Source organism: Muntiacus reevesi, chromosome 1, assembly GCF_963930625.1.
Source record: "Muntiacus reevesi chromosome 1, mMunRee1.1, whole genome shotgun sequence".
In the NCBI taxonomy this organism is placed as follows: Eukaryota; Metazoa; Chordata; class Mammalia; order Artiodactyla; family Cervidae; genus Muntiacus; species Muntiacus reevesi.
The window spans coordinates 91,005,536-91,020,941 of NC_089249.1; the positions used below are offsets into that span (position 1 = coordinate 91,005,536).

Genomic DNA, 15,406 nt, shown 5'->3' on the forward strand with positions numbered 1-15,406 from the left:
GCTACCCCATGTTGGGCTAACCCCTGCCCATGCAAGGTGGTTCTCCCATTAGATGTCTTCCTTACCCCACTCAGACTCAGAGTTCAATACCCTGCACTGGGTCTTCTTTCTACACAGATGCCTTCCTCATCCATCCTGAGCTCTGATACCAGAGACGGGCCACCCTCCTCACACTGTGTGGGCTCTGAGTCCATGCTAGCTGCCCCCACCCTGGCTTTGACTGTCTGTGGCTGGGAATTCCCAGCATGGAAACCCTTGTCATGCTTCTTGTTCTCCAGACTCCTGATTCCCACCCCCCTACTCCAGCATGGAGAAGCCTTTCTCCCCATCCTGCAGAGGCTGACCCCTGTCCCCATGGGAAAACTCTGCTCTGTCTTGACTCTGCACTGGAGCACAGCTCTTCTCTGCCTCAGGCACAGAACTGCACTTTTGATCCCACTTAATGGCTTCTGGGCACAATTGCTAGGGAAGGGAAAAAGGAAGGGTAAGAAGAAGACGGTTTTTAATAGTTATCGGTTGTAACACACAACACTGATTGCCTTCTCAATAACCATTCTCTCCATCATCTTTCGATACTTATAGCCAAAAGAATTCTGACTGCCCAGCAAAACTTACTGATGCCCCTCTAAGCACGCAGCTTTGCTTCTTCCTCAGAGGATACATAAACTTTTCCTACTCTTCTATCCACACCCCTCAAGGGAAAAAATTACCTACATCTCTACAGTTCTCTATCTTCTTTCCCATAATTTCCAGGCAATGATAGTCTTTCTCTTGCGTGTATGTGTGCTTGCTAAGTTGCTTATTTGTGTCCAACTCGGTATGACCCACTGTAGCCCGCCAGGCTCCTCTGTCCATGGGATTTTCCAGGTAAGAATACTGGAGTGGCTTGCCATGCCCTCCTCCAGGGAATTTTCCGAACCCAGGGATTGAACTTGCATCTATGTCTGCTGCTCAGCTGTGTTCTATATCCTATCTTCTCCCAGATTCTCAGGGAGTCAGCTTCGTTAAAAGTTTTCATTCTTCCCTTTATTTGCAAATTCTGAATTATTATTAGTTCTTTCCTTTAAGCAGAAACATGGTCAAGTCTCTCTTATAAACAAAGGTAACTCTTCCTCTATCAGAAAACATTTACTATATATAATTTTTTGGATCCAATATAATTCTAAGAATCACTTATTAATTTATCAAATTATGAGTACCTATGTACCAGGCACTATGAATAACACAAGCAGAAACAGCTATCATCCCAGCTTTCATGGAGCTTAATGAGAGAGACAAGTATCAATCAGATAATCACACAAATGCATTATTACAAATTGAGACCCTAATGATAAAATGAAAACTTATGTACTTATACTCACTGGAACCCATTCTAAATTCTTTCCATACATTAATTTAATTATAAAATAATGTATTATATGTACTATGCTACATACATACATACATGCTACATACATACTTACATGCTACACATGTGCAGTCATCCAACTCTTTGCAACCCTTTAGGCTGTAGCCCACCAGGTTCCGCTGTTCATGAAATTTCCCAGGCAAGAATACTAGAGTGGGTTATCCTTTCTTCCTCCAGGAGATCTTCTTGACCCAGGGATCAAACCCCACATAGTCTGTGTCTCTTGCATTGCAGGCAGCTTCTTTACCCCCTGAACTATCATGGAAGCTCAATATGTACTATAATATATATATATATATGAAAGTCACTCAGTCATGTCTGACTCTTTGAGACCCCATGGACTGTAGCCTGCCTGGCTCCTCTGTCCATGGGGATTCTCCAGGCAAGAATACTGGAGTAGCTTGCCATGCCCTCTTCCAGGGAATTTTTCCAACCCAGGGATCGAACCCAGGTATCCTGCATTGCAAGCAGATTCTTTACTACCTGAGCCACCATGGAAGCTCAAGAATACTGGAGTGGGTAGCCTATCCCTTCTCTAGGGCATCTTCCTAACCCAGGAATCAAACTGGGGTCTCCTGCATTGAAGGTGGATTCTTTACCAGCTGAGTTACCAGGGAAGCATATATATATATATATGTAATTTTATTATACCCACCACTAATATACACATTTGCAGACAATGAAACTGAGTCAGAGAGAGGTTAAGTAACTTGTCCAATGTTGCACAGTCAATAAGTGATAGAGCTGGAATTCAAACCTGGATAACTTGGCCCCTGCTTTTAACCATTATGCTGTACTGGTTCTCACTAGTAGCTATGAAGGAAAGAAAGAGAGATCAATGGGAATATCCAGCAAAGAAAACTGATCTAGACAGGAGCTCTCTGAGAAAGCAATACTTGAGCTCAGACCCCAAGGTTAAATAGGCATTAACTCTACAAACTGGGTGGTGGTGGTAGGAGAAACAATCATTTCACCTAGAGAGCAGAATGTGCAAAGGCCCTGAGGTGAGAGGGGGCAGAGAACAGGGAAGAAATTGAAAGGCCAGTGGAGCTAGAATGTAGAAAGCAAGGGGGAAGTGGGGTATTATATGGCTAGTGAAGTAGTCCAGGCCATATTAGACATATGAAACAGGGCCTCTTTGACCTTGAGGATATTGTTTTTCATCCTAAGAGCAAGAGAAAGTCATGAAGATAAGGATTGGGGAAGAAAGGATCAGTTTCCTTTGAAAAGACTAACTGCAGTTTAAATATTTATTTTTATTTATTTACTTGGCTGCACTAGGTCTTAGTTACAGCATGTGGAGTCTAGTTCCCCAAGCAGGGATCAAACCTGGGCCCTTTCATTGGAAGCTTAGAGTCTTAGCCTCAAAGTCACTGGACCAGCAGGGGAGTCCCTAACTGCAATTTAGACACTGGATTACAGGGGAGTCATACTGCATGCAGAAATGAGGATTGTGGTATCTTATGGGTGGTAGGCTGATTTAGGGTGGTGACAGTGGAAATGAAGAACAGTGGAGGAATTTGGGGATATACTTAGAAAGTCAAATTGGCAGGACTGGGTAACAGACTGAATATGAATGGTAAGAAGTTGTAGGTTTTAAGGATGACCCTCTTCTGTATCTAATCTGTCAATATGAATGTATCTTCTAAAATCTTCCATTCTAGTGCAAAACACCATTTATTGAGATAGGGAATGTGGAGAAGAAAAGGAAGTTTGGAGAAAAGAGGATTGAGTCTTGGACAGGCTGACTTTGAGGTGCCTTTGAGACATTCTTATTGAGATATTAACTGATCTGGTCTAAAGTCATATACTTGGGAGTTATCATTGTATGGATGGCAAATGAAGGTACAGCATGATGAGTTTTCCCAGGGAAACAAAAATTGATTGAGAAGGGGGTCTAGAGCATATTTCAGAAAGCCCAGCATTGAGTAAGTCTGAGTGTAGCAAACGGCTAACTTAGTAGGCCTGTATCACTCAAACCGTGCACATTTCAAAAGAAGGGCTTGTTTTTAGAATTAGTCCTTGACTGACTCCTGGGAGATAACCCCTGAGCCCTTGAAATAATCTGGCCAACAAGAGTCCTTGGTATACCTGAGGCCTTGGGCCATACTCTATTACTTTGGCTGAATTAGTGTGATTTATGCTAAATGCCTGTTTTAGTATGCTTGAGGCCTTGGGCTATGATGTATCAGTTTGACCTCTGTAGGTTGGAAATCAAACAGCTGAGGTCAGTTAGGTGGGTGATCCCATACCTATGGGACAAACTCTCCCCCACAGTAAAAACCCTGTATACCAAGGCTTGGGTGAACTTCCTGTTTGGTAACACTTCACAAAGGTATCACAAATCATTGCTGGGAGAATTAGTGCATGCAACTTCACTGGGAGGAGACACGTGGAACTTGTGCCTGTTTTCCTGTGGACTTTTCTCCACGCACCTTTTACCTTTGCTGATTTTAATTTGTTCATTTTACTGTAATATACCATAACCATGAGTATACCAGCTTTTTTGAGTCCTGTGAGTTCTTCTAGTCTGTTCTTAGACTAGACCCCAACACATTTGTAAAAGAAAAACAGCAGAAGAGGTATGAGTGTGGTGTCATGAAAACCATGGGAGAAAGTGATTCTAGAAGAGAGAATGGTCGAAGATATGAAATCCCACTGAAAAGACAAATATGGTTAGGAACGAAATACATCTACTGGATTTAAAAAAACATGGAGGTCCTTGATGACCATAGCAAGAGCTGTTGGAAATGGAAGCCATGCCAGAGACTGAGCAGTAAGTGGGATGTGAGGAAACAGAATTTTAGAAACAAATTAGAAACAAATTTGAAAAACAGATTGCACACTAATTTATCTTTATTTGTAGTGGCAAAAACATCAAGCACAATCTAGTTATTTAATAACCTAATAACTTATTTACATATTAAATTTTTTTACAATGGCTGTACTTGTGGAATCAGCAATTCTAGCTTTAGGAATATTCGGAAAAAAATAACTATAGACATCCAAAGTATTATTCATCACAATGCTTATCACAGTATTATTTATAATAGCAAAAATTGAAAACAACCTTATTGTGTAACAACAGAGAGCTAATACACTACAGTACACGCACACTATGAAGTCTGTTTATTATCTAAATTGGAATGTATCTTACTGGTTGCAAGAAATAAAGATAATGTGTGTGAAATCACTTTACAAATTGTAAACTGCTATTTAAATGTTGTTTTTATTACTGGGATTAACCATGTGCCTTGGAAGGCTTTAGAAATATAGAAAAGCCAAAGAGCTAGCAATTAGAATTCTGTCATTTGTCTCTCTTTTCTTGGTACTCTGCGCATGAGGGCTAAGTCGCTTGTTGTATCAGAGTTTTTGCGACCATATGGATTATAGCTGACCTGTCCTTGGAATTCTCCAGGTAAGAATACTGGAGTGGGTTGCTATGCCGTTCTCCAGGGGATCTTCCAAACCCAGGGATCAAACTTACATCTCTTATGTCTCCTGCATTGGCAGGCAGGTACTTTACCACTAGCACCACCTGGGAAGATTTTACTTGGTATTAGCGGTTCTCAAACTCAGAAAACAGAGCACCAGGAAATCAAACTGCACTTTGCCCAACATCTTTTGCCCAAATCTTTTTCTAAGATTTTGTTTTTAATTATCTTAAGCCTTATAATGACATAAGTTACAAATTAGTGCTGATGGCACTGAATTCTGGTATATGCAATCAATTTAAATGTTACACATAAAAGAAGTTGAGATTTCTGTTTTGAAGAAATAAGGAAGTGGGTCAACTAACTACTCATTAGAAGCTCTGAGATAAGCTATCAAGTCTGCCCTTTCTGCCTTCTTAACTAGCAAAGATTATTTTTGTTCCAGGGGTGTACTTCTTGGGATTTTCCAAATACCTTTCTCTCAGGTGATGCCTTTGTTCTTGTTGGCATCATTGTAAGGGAATCCAGGGGCCTCACCTGTCTTCCATCCAGACCATTCCTGTACTTGCTTTGCCTTTCCATGGTGGAGCACTGGGCATGTTTCTGAACAAAAATCTTGTCCTTCTCAACATCACCGATTTAAATTTCAATCTTTTGACATGTGCATTAGGAAGGTCCTTGCTGTGAAACTGAACTTTCTGATTAAGTCCAAAGACATGCTAAACCAAGGTACATGTGCTTATGTACCCCTGTGTTCCGAGAAGTGAACTGTAAATCACAAAATGTCACCTTTATATCCCCTAGTCTCACCCACTCATGATTGTAAGCATGGTGCATTAACAGAAATGCCCCAAATCTTAACTGCGGTTCAGCATTCCTCTGCTAGTCTTTGTGAATTGCTTCCAATCCTGCTGACAACCAAAGCTGCTCTGTCCAAGAGTGGCAGAACTGGCCATTGCAAACCTTCAAGGTACTCTTGGGCTACTCTGCCTCACTGCTGCCAACCTCTTGTACCTAGCTCATGAATTATGGTCTCACCATTGCTCACTCCCAGTGCTCTTTCTCTTTTCTGGATAGCTGGAAAGTTCTTTCCTCTTCTGGTTACCAGCAACATTAGGGCAGTTTCCACCACAGCCAGAGCTACTAGGCACTGATGGATAATCTCTCTTCATTTCAGAACTGTGTTTTTCTTACAATGTTCTTGCAAGGCAGTTGGCATAGAAGATAGCCAACATCAGGGAAATGGCAAGATCCTTACACCCACTGCTCAGTTCAGTCCATAGTATGGTTTCTTTTGAGATTTTTCTCTCGGGTACCTTTGTTTCTACCTCCAGTTGTGTTCCCTTCATGAACCTTTGGGTCTACTTTTACATTCATTTCATGTTTACCACGTGCCAGGTACTGTTTTTCGTTGTTCAGTCACTAAGTTGTGTCCCAACTCTTTGTTACCCTATAAACTGCAGCACACCAGGCTTCCTTGTCCTCTCGGAGTTTGCTCAAACTCATGTCCATTGAGTTGGTGATGTTACCCAACCATCTTATCTTCTGTCACCCATTTTTCCTCCTGCCCTCAATCTTGGAGCTTCAGCATCAGTCCTTGCAGTGAGCATTCAGGACTGATTTCCTTTAGGATTGACTGGTTTGATCTCCTTGCAGTCCAAGGGACTCTCAAGAATTTTCTCTTGAGTTTGAAAGCATCAATTCTTCGGTACTCAGCCCTCTTTACGATCCGATTCTCATATATATATATATGTATACATATACACACTTCTTTTTTAAACGCAGTGACTTAGGTCAATAAAAATGTGATACAGGACTGTATCTCCTCCTAATAATGTTATATACATCTATGTCTACACAAGCTAAAAAAAAAAACCCACTACCTGTCATCTCATTAAGAGGCACTCCCAATTAACATTTTACTTTTCATGTTTAATATTATTTAAGTGGAACACTTTTGATTATGTACTTTTTAAATGGATGATGCTTGTTAAACCACCTGTTTACCTTTCCACTGGGTAGATTTAAAATTAATGTGACAACTGAAAAATGTTAGTAATGCAAAATGTCAGAAATGGCAGTCTCTGCCAACTATTTACACTCTTGATGAAAACTTTTAAGGATCATCTTAAATTGTTTTGAGGCGAGAAAGCAGTTTTTCAAAGTTCTTTTCCAAGACACAAAAGTTTAGCAAGTTGAAGGCCATCTCTGTATGTGACCAGCTCCTTTAATTCTTTAATCTCCTACTTCTCTTTGCCTCTGTCAAGTCACGCCAGTCACACAGACTCTAACAAGCCAAGAATCTGTCTACCTCAGGCCCTTTGAACTTACTGCTTGTTCCTGATTAGAACACTTCACTGCAAGAGAACCAAAGCTTGATAACAGAGGACTTCCCCAATCATCTCTAATCTGAATTTTTTTCCCCTTCACAGCTTTTTTCATTCCCTGCATATATTTACATCACTCTTCCCCCAGACTGCAAACTCCTTGAAAGTCAAGGGTCTCCTTTGTTCCCTGCTGCAATCCTAGCATCTCTAAAACATTACCTGTCACATAGTAAGAGGTCACTGTTTTGAACGAATAAGTGAAAAATGTTTCGAGGTGGCTTATTGTTAAGGACTTACACCAGCTCAAGAATAACAGTTTCTTGGGAACATTGTCAAAAGAGGAAAGTACTTCATGATCTGAACATTAAAACAGCCAGAGTACTTGTTTCCCAAATAAAGACAACCCTTCCTGAAAGCTGCTATTACCTACACTGGTTAGAGTATTTGCGACTCAACTCACGCCAGGATACTAAGTGGGACTCTGAGAACATAATATTGGTTAAGGCGTGACTTCTCAAACCGACGCCCATCAGTCAGTCAAAGCGCTTTCAACATTCATCAGCTCACCCCCACTTCCTGATGCAGGTCTGGGGTGTGGTCCTGGCACATCTCCGCTCTGAAAAAGCCTCTCGGTTGATTGGTTTTCTGATGCGTAGCAACGGCAGAGAAACAATCACCTTAAGAAGCTAAAAATAGCGGTTAAAGTTTTTTTTTCTTCACTGAGTTTTTTCAGCCTATTTCTGGTACGCCGCCAGTTAAAAACAAAAATCCTCTCTTTACTGCTCCCGAGAGATACAATCATCCAAAGGAACGCGGCCAATTAAAGCACAGAGACCCAGGAGGCCTGGGAGTCTAACCCCGCGCGGAGGGAGGTTTCCGCGGAGATGCGCCCACCCTGGGAACCGCGCCACCCGAGAGTCGCTCGTTCCGCGAGAAGCAGCCCCGGCCTTCCACCCTTTCCCGCTCTTCCCCGTATAGTGGCCGCGTCCGAGCTCTTAACCACCGCGACTAAAGGTAGTTCAGCGTCAACAGTCTCTGGCTTTAAGGGCTCACTGTGAACGGAACTGCAGCGGGGCGAAATCTTACGTGCGGGCCCCAGAGGTCGGGAGGGGCAACCTGGACGGCTGCGCGCCCGCGCCCGGAGTTCCCGCCTCCCTCCGGAGGACGTCCGTGCGTACGTGCGCGCGCCGCGCCCGCCCTCCAGCAACCGCGCGACGCGAGGGTGGGGGTGCTGCGTGCGCGCGCGCTCTCGTTCGTTCGTTCTCTAGCTTGCTCGTTCTCGGCGGCCGCTCTCGCTGCGGCTGCGGCTGGGGCTGGGGGCGGCGGCGGCGGCGGCGGCGGCGGCGGGCGGCGCGGGGCGGTCCGGCGGGTTCAAAGAGGAAAACATGGCGGAAAACAAAGGCGGCGGCGAGGCTGAGAGCGGCGGCGGGGGCAGCGGTAGCGCGCCGGTAACTGCCGGGGCCGCCGGGCCCGCGGCGCAGGAGGCGGAGCCGCCTCTCGCCGCGGTGCTGGTGGAGGAGGAGGAGGAGGAAGGCGGCAGGGCCGGCGCGGAGAGTGGCGCGGCCGGGCCCGACGACGGGGGGGTGGCCGCGGCCTCCTCGGGCTCGGCCCCAGCTGCTTCAGCCCCTGCAGCCTCAGTGGGCCCTGGAGTTCCCGGGGGGGCGGTATCGACGCCAGCCCCAGCTCCGGCCTCGGCTCCTGCTCCGGGTCCCTCGGCGGGGCCGCCTCCTGGACCGCCAGCCTCGCTCCTGGACACCTGCGCCGTGTGTCAGCAGAGCCTGCAGAGCCGGCGTGAGGCGGAGCCCAAGCTGTTGCCCTGTCTTCACTCCTTCTGCCTGCGCTGCCTGCCTGAGCCCGAGCGCCAACTCAACGTGCCCATCCCGGGGGGCAGCAACGGCGACATCCAGCAAGGTGAGCGGGAGGCCCGGCCCGAATTCTGGGCCGAAGGGGCTTTGCTGTGCCGAGGAGGATCTGGTGTCCTCTGAGAGTACTCGGGTGCGGGGCTGCTCTGACCGGCGTGATCCTGAGGAGTCTCAGAGGTGAAAGGCACGGCTCCTGGGACAGTTCTCAGAGAAACTGAACCTCCAGAGAGACGGGGAGGGTGAAGGGAGGGGTGCCGGCTGCGAGAGGCTGGGGGAGGGGACGCCGGCTGCAGGGGAGGTTCGTGGTGTGCAGATACGGGCCGGGAAGGCGTGGACTCGGGCCGAGCGCTGGTTCGGGAGCTGATGGAGGAATGGATTGTGGGCGAAGAGAGGGTCTGGGAATCCGCCTGTGAGAAGCGTTTTCAAGGGAGGGCCCGGCCCCGAAAGGTGTTGAGGAGGGAGTAGGTAAGAGATAAGGGCAGTGAGGATGGATTGCCTTAGAGGGAGACCTGTTCAAAGCTTGGGGAAAGAAGGACCAGGAAGGTTAAAGGGCATTGGAGAATTTGGGGCTAAGAAAAGGCGTCTGGTAGAAAGTAACTTTAGAATGACATTGAGAAGAAGGAACTCAGCAAACAAAACTGCTTGAGGGGCCTGCATGGCTAGGGAAAAAAAAACCTTAGGTTTAGGGGTAAAGGAGAGCTGAACTTTAAAGGGAATTGGGTGTTAGGGAGAGTTGGGATGAATTTCAGTTCTTGGACATTAATGGACCCTTAGTGTTTCGGATACCGTGCTGCGATTGGATAAAATGCTCAGTGTGGAGTCGGTTCACTGCCCAACATAGGGGAAACAGACGTATAAGATACAGCAGTGGAGGTGGATGCAGTGGTTGTGGCACAGTCAAGACAAGGTCAGGAAAACTTCACTGAAAAGCAATCCTTGCGTAGGTTTCTTGAAGGGTGAGTAGGTCACTGAGTTGTAGAGTTTTCAGAACACAGGTTTTCTTATACATTCCTAGGACGGATCAGGTCATCACCGGAAATTAAGTTGGTTTGATGGGCTGAGTAGGTAAGAAGTTGCAATCCCTTACCTGAAGCTCTTGGGACCAGGTGTGTTTTAGAGGTCAGAATACTTTGAAAATTTTTCTTTTTCCTGCTGAGGTCTTCAATACTCCAGCGGGGTCTGGGTTAACAATTCATTAAGTGTTAATGTTTCTGTAGTAAGGCATATGAATATCACTAATGGGATAGAGAAATAACCCCTCACAGTTCAGGGTGGGTTTTGTTGCAGACTCATGAAAAATCTTTAAAATTTCAAAGCTTTTGAAGTTTGGGGCTGAAGGTAAGGGATCGTCGACTTGTACTAAAGGGTTTTGGATACATCCTGTGGAATGTATCCTGGCACATTGTAGATAGACTAAAGGGAGTCTCTCACAGACTTTTTTTTTTTTTTTTTAAATATTTATTTCTCCTGCAAGAGTCTTCCTTGCAGCATGCGGGGTGTTTTAGTTGTGGCATGTTGGATCTAGTTCCCTGACCAGGGATTGAACCTGGGCCTCCTGCATTGGGAGTGCTGCATCTTAGCCACTGGACCACAAGGGAAGTCACCTCACAGACTTTTGTATTAGGATAAAAGGATGACATTTGTGATCTACCAGGATTGCTTGAGGCACATTGAAAGGTAAGGGAAGAAAAAAACCTGAGGCAGGACTAGTTAGGAGAATCCTGGCAGTAATCTAGGAGAGAAATTAGCTGGTAAAGGACTGTTGTCAGCTGTTGAAGAAGGAAGTGTTTTGTTATGGGGGAAAGGTATGGACTTCTGGAGAAAACGTTTTTCTTACATGCCTACTTGGTCACTTCTTGCCTAGTTGGACAGATTAATTTTACAAGGACAAAAATTATCTACCTCATAAAGTTATTGATAGAATGAAGTGACTTAACAAAGTGACCAGTACATGGTGCTAGTACATGTAACAAAATGACTGGTACATGGTAGTTATTAGTGAAATGGCAGCTAGTTTATCATGGATGGTAACTAGTTGTAAGTAGCACTGAGAATGGAGATGAGGGGCCAGTTGAGATTGGTGTGAGAGACACAGGTGTCTAGGCCAAGTTCCAGGTTTCTTGTTTGGTGGGTGGCAGTGCTATTAATGCAAAATCAGATAATTCAGGCATAGAAACAGGTGTGTGTGTGTGTGTGTGTGTGTGTGTGTGTGTGTGTGTGTTTTGGAGGGACAATATGATGATTTCAGTTTTGGATTTGAAGTATTATTGAGACGTGTGTGTATGTGTGTGTGTGTTTTGGAGGGACAATATGATGATTTCAGTTTTGGATCTGAATTATTATTGAGACGTGTGTGTGTGTGTGTGTGTGTGTGTGTGTGTGTGTGTTTTGGAGGGACAATATGATGATTTCAGTTTTGGATTTGAAGTATTATTGAGACCTGCAGGGAAGAGTGTTAAAAGTGAGGGTTTAATTGGTGGAGAAGATACTAAATGATAATGGGTATAGGGAGGGTGGATAATGGGTGTATAACTAACTGCTGAGGGCCTCATGAGTATAGTTAAGACTTGTGAGATTCAGTGTTCTTGTGGGAACCTGGATTAGGTGAGAGATTTAGAGGGGATACAAGATGAAAGTTGTGTTTGATTGATGTGGCTGAGGGACTGAGGTTATGAAATTAGTTCTGTTTTATTTATGCAAGACAGAATAATTGTGCGTAAATATCCTCTTCACTTCTTCATCGTTTGTTTTTGAACTAGGAGAAATAAGCAAATGAGACTAAATACTGTCAGTCTTAAGGTAGTGTTGCTTTCTAACCAGTGTCTAGAACAAATTAAGTCTGGAAGCCACCATATTTTTAGGCAGCAGAGTCTAGAGAATGACTTAGTATTACGTCCTGTGTGTATCTTTTGCTTTGCTTTTCAAAAAAAAAATCAAACTTGCCGTCTGGAAGGAACACTGGATTGAAGTTAGGGAACATAGTTCTGCCCTTTGTTTTCTGGTTCCCTCAGGTTCATCATGTTTCTGTCTGTTGGTTTCTTTATCTCTAAAATGTAGCTTATAGTTCTTCACTTATATCTCATTAAATCAAATTAAGTAATAAAAGTGAAAATACTTTCTTAAACTGTGAAATGCTTACCTAGATGCCCATCAGCAGACGAATGGGTAAGGAAGCTGTGGTACATATACATCATGGAATATTACTCAGCCGTTAAAAAGAATTCATTTGAATCAGCTCTAATGAGATGGATGAAACTGGAGCCCATTATACAGAGTGAAGTAAGCCAGAAAGATAAAGAACATTACAGCATACTAACAGATATATATGGAATTTAGAAAGATGGTAATGATAACCCTATACGCAAAACAGAAAAAGAGACACAGATGTACAGAACAGACTTTTGGACTCTGTGGGAGAAGGCGAGGGTGGGATGTTTCGAGAGAACAGCATGTATATTATCTATGGTGAAACAGATCACCAGTCCAGGTGGGATGCATGAGACAAGTGCTCGGGCCTGGTGCACTGGGAAGACCCAGAGGAGTCGGGTGGAGAGGGAGGTGGGAGGGGGGATCGGGATGGGGAATACGTGTAACTCCATGGCTGATTCATGTCAATGTATGACAAAGCCCACTGAAATGTTGTGAAGTAATTAGCCTCCAACTAATAAAAATAAATGAAAAAAAAAACAAACAAACTGTGAAATGCTTTGCAATTGTAAGGTATTATTGAACAGCCTGTGATCCTATCTCTGGTCTGGATAGGCGTGGTTGGTAGTTTGATTTACTCTCTTAAGTGGTTCCGAAGCAATGACATTACCCTCCCTTCTAATGGCCTTGTTTTCCTCTTTTTTCTAACACACCAAAGTTATTCAAAACCTTTAGCTGTTCCTTTTAGATCCATCATTCTCCAAGTGTGGTTTCTGGACTAGCAACATCAACATTATCTGCACTCTTGTTAGGAATGGGCCCCACTCAAGACCATCTAACCAGAAATCATTTTCAGTAAGTCCACCAGGTGATTTTGATGCACACTAAATTTGAGAACCACTATTCTTAAGTGAAGGGCTACTCACTTCAAATGTTGCCTCTGCAGAAAGACCTTCTGACTTTTATTTTTTCTTAAGGTTTTATTTTTAAAGAGCAATTTTAGGTTTATAGCAATATTAAGAAAGATACAGAAAGATAAGGAAACTTCCCATATAACTCTTCCCCCCCAGACCTAAATAGTATCTCCCATCATCAACATCCCTCACCAGAGTGGTACATTTTTGAGAGTTGATGGCCCTACATCATAATCACCCAGAGTCCATAGTTTATGTCAGGGTTTCACGCTTATACATTCTGAGGGTTTGAGCAAATGTAGTATAATAACATGGATTTGTCATAATATCATGCAGCATATTTTCACTGCCCTGAAAAGTCTGTGTCTGGTTGCTCCTTAAAGTACTGTTACTTGGCTATCCCATATCTGACGGGGGTGTTGGAACCAATCCCTTGAGATTACTAAAGGACAATTGTAGTCTTCCAGGTTGCTCTTTGACATATTACCTTTATTTCTTCATTGCACAGATAAAATCCAAAATGTTTTCTTGTTTTTGTTTACTTGTTTGTTCCTTGTTTCCCACTGGACTATTGTAGAGTGAATGTTCAATAAATTGATTTTGGATGAATAAGAATCATATGGAGAGCTTTTTAAAATACCATTTTGGGAGTTTAAGAGATTGTTTCAGTTTAATTGGGGGTGACACTGGGAATTTAAATTTTTAATAAGTATATTGTTAATTCTGATTCTGGAACCTTTCACGCTTTGAGAGGCATGGATTTAAATATTTTGAGGAGAAAAACTGATTTATGTGCTTTTGAAGTATTTGGAAAATCAAAATAGATTAGTTAATATTTGTTGAATCTCAGTAGTCAGCTTTTAAAAGTGCTTTTGTGTTTATTTTTTTAGGTTTGTTTCAGGTTGAGTCAGAATAGGTATCAGTAGTGGGTATGTGCAAATCTAATAATGTATCAATAAAAGTACAAATATGCATTGATGCATCTGAATAGCCTCTCAGATGAACTCTTGAAGGAGTTGAGACTTTTGTAGTAGGGCATAGACAGCATGGTGATGTGGATGGAGATCTGATTTGGGAGTAACTTGCATTCGGTTCTGCTATTAATTTACTGTGTAGCTTTGGGTGGGTCAGCTAGACAGCCTCTCCAGGTCTGCAATATGAATTAGTTGAGTTCTTATCCAGTAAAATTCTGATTCTGTTATTGTTTTTAATGCTAACGTTTCATGTCTACATAAGTTTAATATACTTAACTTTTGTGGGGAATAATGGAAGAATCAACATGGGAAAATGATTCTGTTTACGAATCTCCAACATTTTGTGAAAAGTCTGAGAAGGCAACATCCACGTTGTAAGTGAGAGAGAATACGTCTGGATATAGTGTGAAGAGCTCTTCCTCAAAATGGCTTTATCACTGAGCATGGGCTTCCCAAGTGGTTCTAGCGGTAAAGAACCCTCCTGCCAATGCAGAAGACATAAGAGACGTGGATTTGATCCCTGGGTCGGTAACATTCCCTGGAGGAGGAAATGGCAACCCACTCCGGTGTTCTTGCCTGGAGAATTCCTTGGACACAGGAGCCTGGCGGGCTGTAGTCCACGGGGTCGCAGAGTCGGACATGGCTGGAGGGACTTAGCACAGCACACGGTGAACCACTAGGGGAATCTGCGGTTAGAGCTCTGGAAGTTTTTTCCCCAGCAGTATGTGTAATAAATGACAGTTGGCTAGTTCTGGGTGTGACTTATCTGAGAATTTTTTTAGGTCCTACTTGAGTTTTTGAATGATTATATAGTCATCAGCAATCAGTCATTAAAGATGTATCAAACAAAAGCATTTTAACAACTTCTAGCTTTGTGGTTGGTTAAATGTACACAATTCAGGAATCAGAATGCAGTCAGAATGTCTGCATTTATTTTTGAGCTCTATTATTTACTACTTGAATGACTGTGGGTTTGTTACTTAGCGTCCGTAAATTGAGAAGAGTAATAATACCTGTTTCATAGTGTTATTGTGAGGATTAAATGGGTTAGTACACTGTAAATTGCTTCATATAGTACCCGGCACCTGGTAAGCCCCCAATAAATTGTACTGCTCTTATTTCTGTTGACTTCCAGTTGTCACCCATTGCCTTTGTGATTAACTTCTGTCTCATGATAAGCAGAAAGAAGAGGCAGGAAGGCAAATTGTTGGTGTTTTTCTGACATTTGATGAAATAGAGCACACCTGACAGTTATTTACATTCCAAATCTCTCCAGCTGCCTAAAACTTAGGTAAATTCATATTCTAAATCCAAAGTCTTTACGACGTCTAATATCTCTA

General features: G+C 43.4%; 1 protein-coding gene and 1 pseudogene across 2 annotated transcripts in view; one reads left to right on the top strand and one right to left on the bottom strand.

Moving 5' to 3' along the window:
* Positions 1-4,355: 4,355 nt before the first annotated feature.
* On the bottom strand, positions 4,356-7,778 carry LOC136144678 (cytochrome c-like; annotated as a pseudogene).
* Positions 7,779-8,460: 682 nt separating this feature from the next.
* The window catches only part of TRIM33 (tripartite motif containing 33), a 136,903-nt gene continuing 129,957 nt past the window's right edge, over positions 8,461-15,406 (top strand). For both annotated transcript variants that reach the window (XM_065906627.1, XM_065906631.1), the window contains exon 1: positions 8,461-9,080. In XM_065906627.1, the coding sequence (XP_065762699.1) occupies positions 8,555-9,080 (526 nt within the window). In that variant the 5' untranslated portion in view covers positions 8,461-8,554. The remainder of the gene's footprint in view (positions 9,081-15,406) is intronic.